Source organism: Desmodus rotundus, chromosome 1 (assembly GCF_022682495.2).
Source record: "Desmodus rotundus isolate HL8 chromosome 1, HLdesRot8A.1, whole genome shotgun sequence".
Classification (NCBI taxonomy): domain Eukaryota; kingdom Metazoa; phylum Chordata; class Mammalia; order Chiroptera; family Phyllostomidae; genus Desmodus; species Desmodus rotundus.
In genome coordinates this window covers 33,720,132-33,738,459 of record NC_071387.1, presented here as the reverse complement: position 1 = coordinate 33,738,459, position 18,328 = coordinate 33,720,132, and the positions used below count along the sequence as shown (strand labels likewise).

General features: G+C 45.7%; 1 protein-coding gene across 4 annotated transcripts in view; it reads left to right on the top strand.

Annotated features, from left to right (window-relative positions):
• The window catches only part of DAPK1 (death associated protein kinase 1), a 174,954-nt gene that overhangs the window by 113,714 nt on the left and 42,912 nt on the right, over positions 1 to 18,328 (top strand). For all 4 annotated transcript variants that reach the window (XM_045195116.2, XM_053923386.1, XM_045195117.3 and 1 more), the window contains exons 4-15: positions 7,099 to 7,237; positions 8,999 to 9,128; positions 9,297 to 9,345; positions 9,432 to 9,458; positions 9,944 to 10,096; positions 10,469 to 10,514; positions 12,689 to 12,778; positions 13,268 to 13,360; positions 14,597 to 14,716; positions 15,172 to 15,270; positions 16,106 to 16,204; positions 17,448 to 17,546. In XM_045195116.2, coding sequence (XP_045051051.2) covers positions 7,099 to 7,237; positions 8,999 to 9,128; positions 9,297 to 9,345; positions 9,432 to 9,458; positions 9,944 to 10,096; positions 10,469 to 10,514; positions 12,689 to 12,778; positions 13,268 to 13,360; positions 14,597 to 14,716; positions 15,172 to 15,270; positions 16,106 to 16,204; positions 17,448 to 17,546 — 1,144 coding nt within the window. The remainder of the gene's footprint in view (positions 1 to 7,098; positions 7,238 to 8,998; positions 9,129 to 9,296; positions 9,346 to 9,431; positions 9,459 to 9,943; positions 10,097 to 10,468; positions 10,515 to 12,688; positions 12,779 to 13,267; positions 13,361 to 14,596; positions 14,717 to 15,171; positions 15,271 to 16,105; positions 16,205 to 17,447; positions 17,547 to 18,328) is intronic.

The following is an 18,328-nucleotide window of genomic DNA, read 5'->3' as shown; positions in this document are numbered from 1 at the left end:
GGCTCAATGTCTATTCCCTTTGCTCCCCTGTTCCGGTCACATGCCGCTAACGTAACCACAGGCACGTGTGGCCTCATTCCGTTGTTAGCGCGACAGCCACATCAGAATCTCACACCATCAGCTAGCATCTGGACAAGAGATAACGACAGAGAGTAGCTTCAGGGGTTTTGCACCCTGTTGCCATTCATGCCCCTATCCCCCTTCGGCCCCCCAGTAGAAATAATGAACAGTAGGTGTTAACCACCCCCCCTTCTATAGACAAAGCAGCTGTGCCTCAGAAAGTCACTTGACCTGCCTATCTGAGTCAGAGCCCAGTTTGAGACCCAGAATGCCTGCCTCCAACGCCTTTTAACCTTTGAGCGATATTCTTCCCTTAGGGATTTTGTTCTAGAAACCTTCAGAAGGCTCCTGCTTGCTTTTTGCAGAACCTCACTGGGTAAAATGAAAATGAAAGGTCACTTCCCCTGTGAATTTTGAGTGCCGGGCTTTCTTTTCAATGCGAATCCCCAGAACTCCTTTTAAGTTGTTACTTGAATTTTAGGTGAAACATATAGAAAATGTATTTTCACAGACATCTTGCATTTTGGATTCAAAGGAGTGTGAAGGTTAGGAATTCCTTTGATACGTTTTTGTGTAATTTGGGGACAACACAGTATATAAACAAAGACCGGTATTCCCAAACCCCCAGCCTACTTCGGACCTTAAAGTCACATCTTTCTCACAAATGCGAAAGGGAGGGACTTAGGCCTCATCTTTCCCTTTAAATTCCTCAGCTTCAGTTTTACATTCCGCCAAGTCCTCAGTTACCCAAGGAATTTAAATTAGAATGGGAGAGGTGAGAATGTAAAAACAACCCTTCAGGACCTCCCCAAGATTAACGAGACAGAATTGTCAACACGCAATGAGGACAATGGAGCACTGAGTTTCAAGTTTTGGTTTATTTAGAGGCAGAGCCCAGAAGTTCCAGGCACTTCCTTCTGCTCAAAACTCACGTCACAGCCACCAGGAAAGTTTATGTTTAAAAGAAGAATCATTGCCCTAGCTGGTGTGGCTCAGTTGGTAGGAGCGTCATCCTGTAACCAAAAGGTTGCGGGTTTTATTCCCAGTCAAGACACAGGCAGAGGTGTGGGTTCAATCCCCGGACCAGGTGCATAAGATACCCGGTGCAGGAGCATGGGATTCCCAGTTGGGCACAGACGGGAGGCAACCAACTGATGCTTCTCTCTCACATCCGTGTTGCCCTTTCTCCCTTCCTCTCTCCTTTCCTCTCTCTCTAAAAGCAATGAGAAAATGTCCTCAGGTGAGGATTAAAAGTAAATAATGAATGAGTGAATGAATGAATGAATGAATCATCTCAAAGCCCTGAGGGAATCACTTCAGGACTGGAGTAGATATGCATCTGTCACCCACATTTTTCTGACCTGAATTTAAAAGTTTTTGAAACAGTGCATGAACGAACCCTTCCTTCATAGGGGAACCTGAAAGCAAGACTAACAAAAACACTAGCAGATTGTAATTGTCCTTCCCCTTCCTTGATTCCTCTTCCTGAGTTGCTTTAGCCATCCTGTAACATTTTGTTCGCAGCCTATCGGCAGTTACTACCTGTTATGGGTTGAATTATGCCCCTCCTCCGCAAAAGAAAATAATAATAATAAGTTGAAGCTCTAACCCCAATACATCAGAATGTGACCTTATTTGAAAACAGCCTTACCAGATGTAATCAGATTAAAATGAGGCCGCTAGGGTGGGTCCTCATTCAGTCTGACTGATGTCCTTGTAAAAAGAGGAAATTAGCACAGACACAGACATGCACAGAGGACCAAGTAGAGAGACACAGGGATGAGTCTGCGTAAAGGCAGGGGTTTGGAGTGACGCATCTGCATCCAAGGAAAGCCAGAGTTTGCCCGCACCTGCTAAAAGCTAGGAAGAAACGAGGAAGAGTCCCCTCCAGGTTTCAGAGGGAGTGCGGCCCTGCTGACACCTGGATTGCAGACATCCAGGACCGAGAGGCAATGAATTTGTTGTTTCAAGCCACCCGTTTGTTAGTGCAGCTCTAGCCGACTAGTATAACTACGTGCACCTGACCCTTATAAAATAGACGTTTAGGGTAAAGTGAGGTGGAGAATTTCAGTTCATCTGTCGTGGGTAGAAGGACATATTTTCCAAAGGCGGCTGCAGCACCAGCGCCGGGCCTTCACGTGTGTCTAACCCTGGAGACTCGTAAATCCTCTTTCCTTGAATCTGGATGGGTTTAGGACTCACTTGGGATGCCGTGTGACTTCTGAGGCAGCTTCCGCCCTGCTTTTGGGGAACACTTGCCTTGGAGCTGTGGGCTGCTGTGTAAATAGTCCACTTGTCTTGAGTCGGCCATGCTGGGAGGAAGCCCAGCTAGTCCAAATGGAGAGACTACGTGGAGGCCTGAGACTACCTGGAGAGAGATGCCCAGACCTCTCCCGGATGCTCCGGCAGTCCTGTAGGTTGAAGTTCAGCCACTCTCTGATGGTACCCCCATGGCCGACCCTGAGCCAGAGCTGCCCAGCCAACCCTTCCTGGATTCCTGATCCACAGAAACCTTAAGAGGTTTAAAAAAAATGTCATGGTTAAAGCTACTAAATCTGTTACACAGCAATAGAAAACTGGAACAGTTAGTGTACTCTGTGCTTTGCATTGGTTGCTCTCCTTTAATTTCAATTTTGAAAATGTATTGCATTATTACTTCTGATTAAATAAATTTGTATTTAGAGCAGATGGAACACAACCACAAAAATCTCAGTGGCTTAACAAGAGGGGACTTATCTCTCACTTGCTCAGAGTCCCATGCGGATGTTACAGGGTAGGTGGCTGTCCCTCAGATAGTGACTCAGGGATCCACAGTCTTCAGTCTAATGTCTCTGCTCTCCCCTGGTGCCCCTTGGGGACCTCTGTTGAGTCACCTGTGTTCAGGTGGCCAAAGAGAGAGGAGAGAGAGAGTGGAGGATTGTGCGGGATGTTTCAGGAGCCAGGCCTGGAAGCGGCACACGTCATCTTGGTTCACAACCCACTGGCTAAAGCTAGTCTGGATTCCAGGGAGCTGGGAAGTGCAGATTAGCCCTGCATGCAGGAGGGAAAGGTAAGTTTGGTGGGAGCACAGGAGTAGATCTGCCACATCCACACACGGGCTTATGAACCTGAAGTTATCACACCTGAGAGATCAGCTTCTCTCAGTGTGGTCCATCATCGTCGGGGTCACCTGAGTGACTGGTTAAAATGCAGGTCCTGGGGCCCCACCTGCTGAGTCTGCACCTCAGTAAGTGGGTTCTAAAAAACTGCATTTTTACCAAATTCTCCCAATTATTGTTATGTACACTAAGGTTATTTAGAAAGACACTTTACCCAGTTGTTCAACCCTTTTATTATACAGGTAGCAGAGTCCAGAGCAGTGACGCGATCCACAACTTCTTATCAGTCACCCACAACCTCAGGCCACAGCTGGGGTTGGGAGGCCTGTGTGCAGGAGCCCATCCAGTCTTCTCGCTGTGTCACCCAAGGTTCGGTGTCATAGCAGGCCAGGGTCCGCACGAGGGTGTGCCCTGGGAGTTCCTGAATTGTTCCACTGGCCCCCAGTTTACCAACCACACACGCTCGTTCTGAAGTTCAGCCCCCCCCCAAAGAATCACGTTTGTCTTGAAATGGCTCATCACGGATGGTTTGTAGCCCAGAATCCCCTGAAGTTTCGGTTATGACCAGACCCAGTTCAGAATCAAGTCCCGTTATGTCTTGCACAATTCCTAGCAAGAGTTAGGAACCCCGAATTGTGTTTTATTTTAGCAATTGGAGCCCTGTGACAATTCCTCGTATGTCACTCTGAAGGCCCACTTTGTTTTTAAAGCTGTAATGTGTCCTAATTACAGTCTGTTACGCCAGCTCTTAGGGGAGGCATTGGTGGGAGGGAAAGGAACGGGAGGAGAGGGAAACTTCATATTTTCCAGCTCTCTTGGCAAAAACAACCCCTGCTTATTAGCATTCATTTCACATAATTTCCATGATAATGCTGTAATTTAAAACACTCTGACTCAAAGACCTAATAAAGGAGGTTAGACTTAGTTTCTAAATTTGCTGCACAGATTGCTCATCTCTCTCTCTCTCCATCAATCCTCCTTCCCTTAAACAAAATGGGAAATCGGGAACAAAGAGGGAAAGGAAGTGCCGCGGTTCGCGCGATCCCCCGTTGGCATTGTTTGGCTCTTCGGCAACAGCGTCGTGTAAGCGTTTGCGTTCTGGTGCTGAGCATGCGTGTGAAAGTGCCGACGTGGAAAAAGCTCCAAGTCGCTTTCTACCTTCTGAGATGGGGGTGCGGCTAAATAGGGGGTAAATTGTCTAATGATGCTCGTCATGCTCCCCAAACCCTGGTTAAAATCACTTACTTTCTATTCCTTTGATTATTGACTGTAAAGATTTTATAAGCAGAGGTTCATGGCTGAATCATCTGCCTTCCCGTATCAGTGTGAAGGAGGATGCATATGTACGTAGGGTGTTCGGGGCAGCAGGAAACCAGTGATGGGTCCGGGCCCAGTGAGGTGGGGGCTCCCCTAAACCTCCTGATGTCTAGCTGAATGGTTTGGCTTCCTGGACAAGAGATGATGTGGACCTCATCATGAACGATGTGAGATTTGAGCAGGACCTGCGAGCAGGGTGGATGGAGAGAACTAGAGATGACCCGGGCCTTCTTTCTCTCAGTCTTGATCAAGCACTGCCATTTTGCAGGCTGGTCCTCCCTTGGGGGCTCCAGGGTTGCTCCTGGTTCTCACTTCTGTGGTCAGGAAGCACCGTTGGAGTTGAGTTGCTCAGCACAAGAAGACAGAATAGGGGGGCAAGAGGTGGCCACGTCAGCCAAGGCAGAGGAGCAAAGGCCTGGCCTGCGGCAGCCGTGGGGTTCCTAAGAAGGACCTGGGCCTCCGCATTGAACTAAGCTGGGTGCTCTCAGAGTCTCCCCAACTCCAGGCAGCCAAACCACAGTTGCTTCTCCATGTCAGGAAACCAGCAGCCTGTGAGCGAGGGAGCGTGTGGAAGGCCCTGGAGAGGGGCGAAACTGGGACTGGACACCATAGTCACAGGAGAAGTCCCTCCTGGGAGTGCAGTGGTCTGGCCACACCAGTGGACTTGAGTGGGGAGAGGGGAGGAGCAGGACGGGACTCTCACGTTGGAACCTGCCTGGGGGAGGGGCCTGGTGCTCTACAGGAAAGGCGGGTTCCTTCATTATAGCACCAGTTCCACTGCTGGGCCTCAGCCTCCTGCCAGACCTGTCTGCCAGTTGCTCTGTGTATATTATCTTTAGTCCTCAAAACCCTGAAACCAATAGCTCCTATTATTCCTGTGTGGTGAGAAAAATGAGTCTCTGAGAGAAGGACTAACCTTCTGGCTGCAGAATTAAGATTTGAGTCCATGTGCCAGCTGGGGGCCTGCAGAGCTGTGGTCACCCTAAGTGCTGGCCACCAGTGCCAGAGAGCACAGAAGCAAAGAGATGCTGCAGCATCTGTCTCAGTGTTGGCAGGTGACAGTTTCCCATGTTCCCTCCTTTTTGTTTCCTATATTTGAAGGTTTCTGTCTTCATTACTGTTGGTTGTAAGAGGAGTAAGAACATAGAAAAGAGAGTAGCAGAGGGTTCATGGGATTGTGTGGGAGCCAGCGCAGGGCACGTGCACTGTGGAGAGGGGAGGGCAGCGAGGCCCCAAGGCCACAGACAGGAAGGCCACTGCCCCAGGAGTGTGCAGGCCCGTACCTCCCGGTGGGGCTCCTGGCCTTCCTGGCTGGGGCACATTGCAGATCTGCCAGAGCCCTCTGAGTGGGCCCCAGGGGTGGAGGAGTCATGTGACCCTCTGGCTAAACATCCCAAAGTTAAATATCAGAGAGAAGCCTTGCTGCAGAGGCAGGCAATCAAGACTGAAAAGGGTCCTCCGTTTTTAGTGCTCTAACAGTCACCTAGGGTGCTCGTTTAAAACGCTGCGTTTCCTCGTCTCCACTTTTAGAAATTCTCAGGCAGCAGTTTGGAAGTGAGGCCCCGAATCTGCATTGTTAGAACAGCCCAAGCAATTCTGACCCATGGACCCTGGACCAGGCTAAGGAAGACACTGACTTGGAGGGTGAAGTCGGGCAATCTGAAACTTTTCTTTAAGAAAACAGCTTTTTCCCCGTTATTGTTTAGTCTCATGCGCACCAGTTGTACATGTAGGTATAATGTTTATGGAGCTGTCTTGCCAAAAGAAAGATAATGAACACAGCAGTTATGTGCATAATTGCAGTTAATTATTATGTTGCGAATGTATGGTTAAACGATAAACATTAACTTATAAAAAGTCTTATTAAAAGTTCCCTGTTATTTGCCATTAATCAGGGGAGTTTGTTCATTTATCCTCTTGATAAAAATGTTTGGAGCTCTTGCTGTGTGGCTGGCGCTGTGCAAGGAGGTGGCGGACGGCTCAGGCCGACCTCTGGCCCCCAGGCACTGGCCAGGGGGATTGAGCTGTGCATTTCAATTTTGTCTAGGTTTTTTCTCACTAGTTAAGGTATTTGTTAAATTCACTACTAACTGTGATTTTTATAAATATATGGGGATTTGCATATAAACAAATACAAAAGAAAAAATCCTTGTCAGGCTATATATTATGATTTGAGGCTTTAAAAACTTGGTTAACATACAGAATATGAACTTTCCAGGTACTCTCTGATGGAGCTAGGGTGATGTATTTTTAATAAATTCTGTACAAAGTTGGCTTGCACTTTTGGTTCTTAGTCAGTGATTTAAGACTTCTCCTCCAAATATGTTTAATTAAAATGTTTTAAGGATACATTGATTTTTTCCCCCCATGACGTCTCGGCTTCCTCCCCTCACTTGCGAACATAGCACCGTTAGGAAAATGGTACCCAGGTGGTTTCAAGCACAAATGTACCTGAATGTAGATTTCTCATCCACTGATGAGAAGCACGGAGAGTTCTGATTCCGTGCTTAGCACAGCCTAATGCTCTTCTCTTGCCTGAAATTTGAGCGTGCCAGTATCTACGAGAGAACAGATCAGTATGAAACGGAATTGTCATCAATAACCTCTGCTTCTTGGTTTCCAGGGTTGCAGGCGGAGAGCTGTTTGACTTCTTAGCTGAAAAGGAATCTTTGACTGAAGAGGAAGCAACCGAATTTCTCAAACAAATTCTTAATGGTGTTTACTACCTGCACTCCCTTCAGATTGCCCACTTTGATCTTAAGGTATGTTGCTGAGTGTTAGCCAGATAGAAGCTGATGGAAACCACAGCACTGGCTGTTTGTTTGCTAAGAAAGTTTGAGGCATCTCAGAGAGATACTTGTGTCATTCCTGTGGGTTTAACAAATGGAATTACCTGTGTAAATTAGCAAGTGTATAATGCATGCCTCCTGCAGAGACTCCTAACTTTTTTGTGGAATAGAGGCTTACAATTAACGATTACATTCAAGAATCCCTGGGGAAGCACCTAGGGGTCTTACCATCAAGGTCTTTAAGCAAAGGAGCTGCTGCTGGTGATGGGACATTGTCAGCCTGGAGTGCCCACTGTCTTCCTGGTCTCTATGGCTGCAGGGCATGTAAGATAGACGGTGCCTTAATCTCTGCTCTTCCTCTTGATGCAAAGGCTTATGGGCCTGACTCTGTCACTGGCAGTCAATGAAGCCAAACTCCAAATCTGGCTAAGTGGGGTCATGCCTGGCTGGAGGCAGGGCATTATGGGAGGAAATGTCATACTCCCAGCCATCACAGAGGTTATGATCTCTTAGGGAAGGTGAGGCACCCATGAGCAACTGGAAGGGACAATGTTAAGATTCAAGGTACAATCCAAGGCAGTGAAAAGACTGTCACAAAGCAGCGTGTGATCAATGGCCAAGGAAATGATTCAGATCATTGGGGCTAGTGTAGGACTTTAGAGGAGGAAGGATTTCATTCATACTTATTGTAGTGAAGCTGTTAGGACCCCATCTGGATTCCCCCAACGCTCACTAATACACACCCCACAGACTGCTATTTTAAATACCCAGGGCTCTCTGCCCTGGGAGCGGGAAACGCCCAAAAGTAAATACCTGCAGAAGCAGCTCTTAGCAATGGAGGATGGGGAGGTGGTGGATAAACACCCTAACTGCCTCCTGCTTTAGTTGGAAGACTCTGAGTGCTACTCTTTCTCCCCAAGTTCCTAAAGGGATGACACTCCATCACTCCCACCTTGATAAGACACTTTGTATCAGCTTCCTTCCATTGCTTGTCCCCCCATTTCTCTACCAAGCAGCCCCCACGTAAGCAACTTGCACCTGAACCCCCATCACAGGTCTACTACTGGGAGAACCTAAACCAAAACATTTATTGTTCCTGGTGTTTTCTTGCATGAACCCTTCATGCCTATTTTTCAGGGGTTTTTTTCAGTGGAGAGGAAGGACTATCCAGCCACCTTGTCCTTAGCAGAGCATATCATGGCTGCTATTTTTTTAATTGTAGTAAAATAAAGATAACATAATTCACCATTCTAACCATTTTTAATTATGTAATACTTACGGTGGCATCAGTATATTCACATGATCGTGCGACCATTACCAGTAAGTTCTGGAAGTTCCATTTCTAGAACTTACTGATCTTCCCACAGTGAAGCCATGTATTCATGACACAGGAGTTCCCCATCCTGCCCCCACCCCCTCTCCTGGCAGCCACCATTCTACTCTCTGTCTCTGTGAACTTGCCTGTTCCAAGTACTTCATACAAGTGAAGTCATAGAATATTTATCCTTTTTTACCTGGCTTATTTCAGTTAGCATAATGTCTCTAAGGTTCTTCCATGTTGTGTCATGTTTCAGAATCTACTCCCTTGCTAAGGCTGAGTACCCTTCCCTTGTGTGTCTCTACCACATTTGTTTATCCGTTCCGCTGTTGGTAGACACTGGGTTTTTCCACCTGTCAGCCACTGTGAACGTCGCCACTCTGAACACTGCGGCACTGTTTCTCTTTTCCTTTAAGCCCGAAAACATAATGCTTCTGGATAGAAATGTTCCCAAGCCTCGGATCAAGATCATCGACTTTGGGTTGGCCCACAAAATTGACTTTGGAAATGAATTCAAAAACATATTTGGGACGCCAGAATTCGTTGGTAAGTTTCTTTGCTCCTGTGGTCATTTATTCCTCCTAAACATTATGTTGGCAAAAATTCCCCTACTGTAGCATCATTTCCCTGGTACATGTCCCTGGTTTATATGTGTAGATACTACCTGTTGGTTCACTTCCTTCAAAAACTAAATGTGCATTTATTTCCCCTTAGCTCCTGAGATAGTCAACTATGAGCCCCTTGGTCTTGAGGCAGACATGTGGTGAGTAGCGCGCCCTTGATGTTGTCATTTTTCTGGTTTAATTATTGTTCTGCTGACATTTGTTTTTGTTTCTGTTTTGTGTCTAGGAGTATTGGGGTAATCACCTATATTCTGTAAGTACCAAAATCCACAACTCGTGTTCTTTCCCTCTTTCTTTGAGACCATATGTTTTACTAATCAGCCATGTTGATCTCTTCAGTTTATGCATGCTTTTTATATAAATACTCATTTTACACCCCCAGAACACGTTTGGTTTATACTAATTAGCCATTTTCTCCTAATTCAAAATGAGCATCAGAAACTGCAGCATAATCACTGGAAGAAAGAATGTCTGTCCATCACTGAGAAAATCGGGAAGGATTTTCTTTTTACCTACTAGATGCTGTTCCGAATTAACTTTGTAAACACATCCTTTGCAGCAAGCTGAAGCTTTGGGGCATGACAATTAAAATGCCCTATAAAATGTAGTAGAATCCTACAGTGATTGTCCAAGCACCAGATTACAGTCTTCCTCCGCGCTCCCCTTATCAGAGATCATGGGGATGAAATGACCACACGAGAGGTAATTGCTCATGTTCTGTGCCCACTTTATTAACAGCCTCAGTGGGGCCTCACCATTTCTCGGAGACACTAAGCAAGAAACGTTAGCAAATGTATCTGCCGTCAACTACGAATTTGAGGAAGAATACTTCAGTAATACCAGTGCCCTAGCCAAAGATTTCATAAGAAGACTGCTCGTCAAGGATCCAAAGTGAGTGTCCATTATCCCAGAAAGTCGCTCAGCCATGGCCTCAGCCAGACGAGAGTTAGTCCCTGTTCTGTGCACGTGGCCACGTTTCTGAGACCCTGGTTGTTCGCTCCTGGCAAAGGGAAGTGTGCCGTGTGAAACGCCTCTGAAAATGCAGGCAGGGACCTTTGTACCTGCTCAGTCAGTCCTGCAGGCAGAGTGAAATGATCACACAAAGACTGACGTTGTTTTCAGCTTGCTTCCAAGAAGCAGGCCCCAACTGCATTTTCTAGAACTTCTGTTTGGTAGGCGCAGCCAGCATGGAGACAATTGTTATTTAGTGTTTGCTTCTGTGGTCACCGTGTTTTTTTTTTACTTTCCCTTCTCCCCACAAAGGAAGAGAATGACAATTCAAGACAGTTTGCAGCATCCCTGGATCAAGGTAAGTTGCATATTGTGATGGGCTTGGGTATGAAAGGGCATCCTGCAGTCCATTTGTTCTAGGTCGTTACTAGTAACTGTGGGTTCTAACCACAGGGCACGTCTGGAGTACTGTGTTTGCTGCTGGTGCCATACTTTAACACAACTAACAGATGAAAGTATGCTAATGATAACAGACGTGGAGAGGAGAAAGCTATCATAATTCAGGATTCTGAACAGAGAGCTGAAGGTCAAGTCTATTCAATAGCCATATTTGGTTTGACCTGTGGGATGTTGGCCCAAACCATATTTTTTAAAACATTTAAAAATTAATTTCCAGCATTTAAATATATCAAATCTGGATTTCCAACTTCTTTTGAAAAGTTGGAAGATCTTCCAAAACTGAGCCCTTTCCACGAGGCCACCAGAAACTTGGTGCAGCTGCTTTGTGCCGGGGCCCGTGGCCACCCCCTTGCACATTACACCTGTACATTACCTACCTGTTGGTATGTAGATTAAGGAACTGAAGTTGCTAGGGATCTGATCACCAATTCCTACCTGGGCAGGTCATAGTGGGCAGGTCATGCCCCAGGCATGTAACTTTTTTTTTTTACTTATTGCTTAATAAATTTGTTCACATGGCTAATTCTTAGAAGATATGCAGTAAGAAAATGTGAAAGTGTTTATACATTACTTCTGTCAGTGAGCCTGGCCACTTCATTGATTGGCCACCAGCTGTCCTTCAATTTGCTGGCTGATCAAGTATTGCATATTGTAAATTACAGCTTTAACAGGTACATAGGAGCAGAAGAAAAGAGCCCACATGTTAGAAAGCCAGTTCATATCTAGGTGTTTTAAACAGGGCTAAGACATACTTCTACAAGGTTGCGTACGTTGTGATAAGGTGCAGAACCAGGGTATCTGGTGACTCTAAAGTAATTACCTCATGAGAATGTCGTCTGTGGAGGGAGGTTTATCCTAGAAACATTGTTCCCAGACAGGGGGCCTGGCCCCGAGCGGCTCTGCCCAGGGCCCACCCGTGGTGTGTGGGTCCTTGACTTCATATAGGAAAGACTTCCCGACACGAGTGCAGGTGACTGTGAGGATACATTTGTTACAGCTCGGGACAGTGAGGTCTTAGCAGAGAGGAAGCAACAGGAGAGCCTAGGCTGGGCTGCCTTAGCTCAGTGGGAAGTCAGAGAAAAGGGGGCCTTAGGGACAGCTTCAGGGGATTAGCCTGGGACAAGCTGCCAGCTGCCTGTTGCCAGCATATAACTTTTTTATGACAAGGTTTATCTTCACCTTAAGCAAGCCCTGTCCACTGTTGCTGTGCATCATGTTAACACATCTTTGAAATAAGGGGTAACCAACCACCTTCAAGAGACCACATATCTTGTTCGCTCTCCTGTAATTTAATTCCCTCCTTGCTTTTGCTCATCATGGTGTAATCATCCTTAATTTCATAAAAGAAACTGAATCTGTCATTCTCCAGAGCATTTGAAATCTTTCTCCCCAGCATCAATGTGGTTCAAGTAAACTCTTATAAAAATTCAAAAAAAAAGACCTGAAGTTCCTTCAGCTAGAACAGAAAGGCCTAAGGGTGGGAGAGGGTGGCAGTTACAGAACAAACTCATGGAACCAATAACAGACTGTGATGCAGCGACTTGCCCTACGGAAGTAGGTTCTGTCTGTTCAAGGTCCCAGCAGTCGCCCAGGCTCCCCTATCTCTTCCTCTCAGAGGTAGAGCTGCATGGCTTCCCAAAAAAGATGCTGTAGAAGGCAATCTAATGCCGTCAGACAGACTGAATTCGCTACCTCTGAGGTCCCTCCCGTCTCTAAATTACCTGATGATCTGATGATATTCAAGTTCAAATGCCTCATACCATGGCCTCACCACGCAACTTGCCATTCCCAAACTGTCTTAGGGAAAGTTGTAATTCAGGTGGCCCAAGCTCAACTTTTCAACTTTTCCCCAAGATCCCATCTTTATAGATTATATCAAACCCTCAGCCTTAAGAGTTAGCCTCTGCAAACTAGGTCCCTAGATCTTGCATATTATCTCAACTTGTTTTGATATTTCAGCAAGGTGAATGTGTAAGCAAGCATCCCAAGTAACGATAGGTTTCAAAAAGGTGTCGTGTAACACATTTCTGTAATTTGAGAGCTCTAATTTTTTTTCTCGGACTTTCATTTTAGCCGAAAGATACCCAACAAGCACTTAGCAGAAAAGCATCAGCAGTAAACATGGAGAAATTCAAGAAGTTCGCGGCCCGGAAAAAATGGAAAGTAAGATTATGATATAGAGGGGCTTTACAAATTCTGTTTCCTGTTCATTTCCAACAATCTTATGAACTTTGATAGCCACATTATCTACCATTACCAGCTTGCCTGGGACCAAGGACACAGGGCGAGACCATTGCATTCCATGCTTCTCAGAGGTGGGTCATGCCAGGGTTTTGCTAGGGTAGGATCTAATTCCTCAAAGAATAAAAAACAAAATATCGAGAGGGAAGGGATGTAGGAAATCCACTTCTGTAGTTTAATAATGAAATGCAGACGGAGACTTTCTCTCTATTCTATTGTCTTGATTTATAAGACCTGTAGAATCATTCTTTAAGCAAATACACTCCGTCATGCCTGCCCGAGGAACCCATGCAGTCAGCAGTGAATGCTGTCTGAAAGGCTATCATTTACACCAATTTGATTATTGTTACATAAGCTCTCTCTCCTCCTCTCCCCTTGCCTTTATTCATCCTCTTTTTCTTTTCTTTAAAGCAATCCGTTCGCTTGATATCACTGTGCCAAAGATTATCCAGGTCGTTCTTGTCCAGAAGTAACATGAGTGTTGCCAGAAGCGATGACACCCTGGTAAGCAAATTTGTTGGCCTTGGTGTGGTTCTTTGTTAGCACTGTGGACTCCATGTCTAGGTTGTTCGATCTGTTCAACAGCTCAGAGAACCTGAAGTCATGTAAATGTGAGGCCTATCTTTCCTCTTCTTGGGGTAGGGAGTTGGTGTGGCTGACTTGATGTACTCTAATCCTTCTTTCATCCTTTTTCTTCGTGTTTTAATTGGCATTATATCTACTCCCACCCAGCTAACTCTGACACTACCACTCACCTCCTCCCACATACACAATTTGATAGAAGAGAGACAGGCCAGTAGAAGAGGGAAGAGCTCATTTTAATTTTTATGAACTAAAATGAGAGCCTTCTGTTGCCATTGACCTGGGAGGCTTTTGGATTGTAGTAGTACAAAAGGGGCAGACAGTCGTCCCACTGAACACACATACACACCAGGAAATCAAGGAAAATGCAGTGAGGCTTGCTGGTGCTGTTGGTGGTAGACCAGACAGCCGAACCCACCTGCCTTGTGTCTTTGCATTGACTGTCTAAAGCCCTTGAGAACAGCTCCATAATTTTTCCCCCTTAATCCAAACTGAAACCTAGTCACAGATTGACTCTTCAGATGTGATCAGTCATATTTGAATTCAACAAGACTTTCCTCTGACATCAGACAGCAGGGCTTTGGTAACACTGGAGGTAAAGGGGGCACCAGGAAAGGCAGAAGGGGCGATTCTGTGGGAACCGGGCTACTCCTGTAACTGAATAGTCGGCGTTTCCTGAATGGAACCCAGGGATTCCAAGGGCAGAATCACACATCAGCAGATACTAGCTCTTTATTTTCCCCCTGAAGTCAGTAGTTTCCCTGAGGCTTGAGCTCTAGCCTTATAGAGTAAAGAGAGACAGGAAATGTGAAAAGAAAAAAGAAGTGGGAGAGAAGCAAGTTAGAAGAAGGGAGGGGAAGAAGAGGAAGACTGGATTTGGGAATTGTATGAGGGTGGCAAGGGGACCAAAGAAAAGATAAAAACTATTAATCTAAGTTAAGATGATGAGAATGATTAAATACTGTCCATTAAAGTCATTCTGAATAATCAGTTGGGAGAAATTATATTTATTGCAAGAAAAGTTTAAGGTAGAAGAGGGACCCAGGGTGGTGTAGGAACTCCAGGGGGGAAGACTTCCTCCCGGACCCCAGTTCTCAGTCATCTCCATACCCAAGCACGAGGACATGTTATAACAGTCTCTTTGCTGTCTCTCTCAAGGATGAGGAAGACTCCTTTGTGATGAAAGCCATCATCCATGCCATCAATGATGACAATGTCCCAGGCCTGCAGCACCTCCTGGGCTCATTGTCCAACTATGATGTTAACCAACCCAACAAGGTCTGATGCTGTTCCATCAAAGATGGTAGAGGGGGTGGTCATGGTGACTGTGCACCTCCAAGTCCAAGGTGGAGAGACCCCCATCTGCTTCTTCATTTTCCCTTCTGGTTGCAAACTCCAGTGAAAAAAAAACCTTCTATTTAGAGAGTGAAGTGAACTTAGAAATAAGGTCTTTTTGCATTCAGGGCCTTTCTTCATGCAAGGCCATTCCTCAGGCACCAATTACAGCTCTAACCACGAAATTTTAAATCTTCTCATCCTGCAAATGGAAATGTCACCTTTGATAGTGAATCCGAAAGAGAACAGGGGCTGTGTTCTGACTGTCCTCCATCCCTGTCATGCAGCAGTCCTTATGTTATTGAGACGTAGGAAGGTGTGAGGGACAGCAGTCACAGTTTGGGCTTTTTCTTTCCTACCAAACCTGAAAAATAATTTCTTTTTCTTGCCTATTCCAGCATGGGACACCTCCGTTACTTATTGCTGCTGGCTGTGGAAATATTCAGATGCTGCAGTTGCTTATTAAAAGAGGCTCAAGAATCGATGTCCAGGATAAGGTCATAATTCTGTTTAATCTCAAATAAATTAATTTTTTAAGTATTCCCAAATGGTTCTAATCCTAGAAGTAACAGAGAAAATAATATGTATGTTCCACTTCAGCTTCCTGTAAAGGAAGATGAGCTGCTTAAACAGCCTGGTCCAATCTAACGTACGTTAAAAAGAAAGGGGGAAACATCGATGTTTTTCTGGGCTGTTTTTGGATGTCAGCCTGTATACTACCCCAGATTTTTCTCCTCACTGATCACATTTACTCAACAGTGTTATAAGATGTCATATCTGGAAAAGTTTTAATGGTCTAATTAATCTCGACAGAAATGTATTTGCCTGCTTGTTTATTAGGGCCACAGAGAAGGATGATGAGCGTTGAGATATTAATCACAGTGAAAGTATAGATACAGGGATTGACAGCTGACAGTCGTTACAATGGATCGGTCATCAGCTTCTGTAGACTTTAACAGAACTGTCAAAGGACTAGAGCTGGCCCTGGACAATACAGGGAATTCTAACCAGAAGTTCAAATAAAAGTTTTAAGAAACAAATAAAGAAACTTTTTATTTTGAAATAATTTGAGATTAACCCCCCAAAAAATCTGCAAAGATAATACACAGAAGTCCTTTATCCCCTTCCCCCAGCTCCCTGGAATGTTAACATCTTACATCCCCTCGGTCCCTATGCAAAAATAAAAAAAACGAAATGCAGGTGTTATTCCTCATGGAAGTTGCTTCTTGGGAGTTTGCCATTGCATAGGAAGGGGACTAGAGCGTGTCTGAGTGGCACGCATTCAGATCCGTCGGCTCTCTGGAAATGTGACTGCACGTTGGTTTTGTACAGGGTGGATCCAATGCCATCTACTGGGCCTCTCGGCATGGCCACGTAGACACCTTGAAATTTCTCCATGAGAACAAATGCCCTTTGGACGTTAAAGACAAGGTAAGGCCCGTCTCTTCTTAGGGTCAGGGGGAAGTAATAAAAGGCTGCATTTGAGCATCGGCCTGCCACGCACATCAGGACCCAGTGAACAAGGACTAAAACCTTCCTACAGAGAATTTAATCTAGAAATGTGTTTTTCCCGTTGGCTTGATCTAATATTAAAATCTGCTTCTAGCTGAAATCTGCCAGATAGTTGCCATACTACGGAAGCAGTGAATGGTCTTGCATGACTAGCGTGAAAACTCGAGTTCTGGTAGAAAGACAACCAGAAAGAGACCTGAGTCTTGATCCTCACACTGACTCCCCATGTGCGGGTCCCTTTACCGTTCCCCTCTTCGCTGAAGTGGCTGGCCACGCTGCCCTGCCGGTCACAGACACTAGAAGAATTAATGAGACAATGTATGTAAAGGAAGGCTTTTACGGGCAAAGACGTCATAAAAATTACTGACTTCGCAAGATGCCTTACTTTCACACTCGTGTTCATTCCGTTCGGACCACAGCCGTGCGCCTGCGGCTCGGAGGCCTACCTCCTCGTCCCTTATGGATGCTCCTGAGCAGCCCTTCTCTGCCTCTCACACCTGCATAATAACGTGTCACGTTTGGTCGGAGCCGCCACGCGCAGTTGTGTGGATCGTGCCCTGCGCCAGGTCTAAAACGACATTCGTTTCAAAGACACGTGACTTTATTAAGGCAGTTCTCCGTCAGGTGACAATAAACTGTCTTGTTTTGCTTTGTTTTAAAACCAGCTTACGCTGGCAATTTTTTTGGCAGATATAAGGAAAACACCTTAAGGAAGTTGCCTCTATTCCACATGCACTGAAAATTATTGTACGGGCTAAATAGTGATGTTTTAAAATCTCTGAGAATATAAGAAATGAGATTCTAAACTTAGACAATGAAATCTGAAACATGTTAGTAAATAAAACTATACATTTAAATATCTGCCGCGTGATGAACCTATCGTTAAAAAAGGGAGTTTTGTGTTTAAAGAAACCCCATAGAGCACCAGTAGATAAAGAAGTTTGAAGACCAGGGCAAGCATTCTCCCCTGGGGGGTTTATGACAAACAGGAGGAGCCACGTGGTGGGCACTCCACCCCTGGGTCCCTGGCCCTGTCACCAGAGGGGTGTCTGGACGGAGGGGGTGGGCACCCCCCTTGGGGAGGTCACAGAGCCAGGCGTGTGTGGAGTGGCCGTCCAGTCCTGGGCGTTCTGGTCCCCACAGCCTGCTGTTTCTTTTGCAGTCTGGAGAGACAGCCCTTCACGTGGCAGCTCGCTACGGCCACGCCGACGTGGTTCAGCTACTTTGCAGCTTTGGCTCCAATCCCAATTTCCAGGACAAGGTGGGTCTTGGTGGCTGCTGTCCTCTCTTCCTTCTGCTCTCTGCATGGGTGTCCAGGCAGACAGTGACACAGCCCAGTCCTCTGAGTTTTAGCCAAGTTTCTGCTTAGATTCCAGAGGGCAGGGTCTCAAATAGAAGCATTATTAACATTCATTTATTTAAGCCTCTGGACAACCCTATGAGGTGGGTTACTCTTACTATCATTCTCATTTTACAGAAGAGGAAACCAAGGCAGGGAGAAGTTCAGTATCTTGCCTGAGTTCATACAGCTCCTAAGTGGTGAAGCTGGGGTTTGGGGTTCGAAAGTACACCGTCTGGTTCCAGAGTCCCTGGCAGTGACCAGCACACCAGAACTGCCTCTCGTAGACAGACACATGTGTGTCTAATGATGTCAGCCATGAACACATAGCCCTGCAACCCTCTGGCCCTCATGGCAAGCCCTTACTTGACTTATTAAAGCGTGGTTATTCCATTTGCCCCAACAGTAACAATTTACATCACGCATCCTTATGTTGTATGCACGACAGAAACTGTGAGGCATCAAGATTGTTAGGAGAATTCTTGTCCAAAGAAGTGTTCTCCTGTTAGTAATCTCAGATGAAGTAAATGTAGGCATTTTTATAAGAAAGATGCTAAAAATTCACCTACCCTGGGTCCGTATTGTTCAAAAGAGCTGAGCTGTTGGTTCCAGTGGGTTCCCAAAAGTCAGTTGCCACTCATATGCTGACGATGCCAAATCCATCCGACACACAAGTACTGAGGAAAGAAAACTAATGAAGGGGA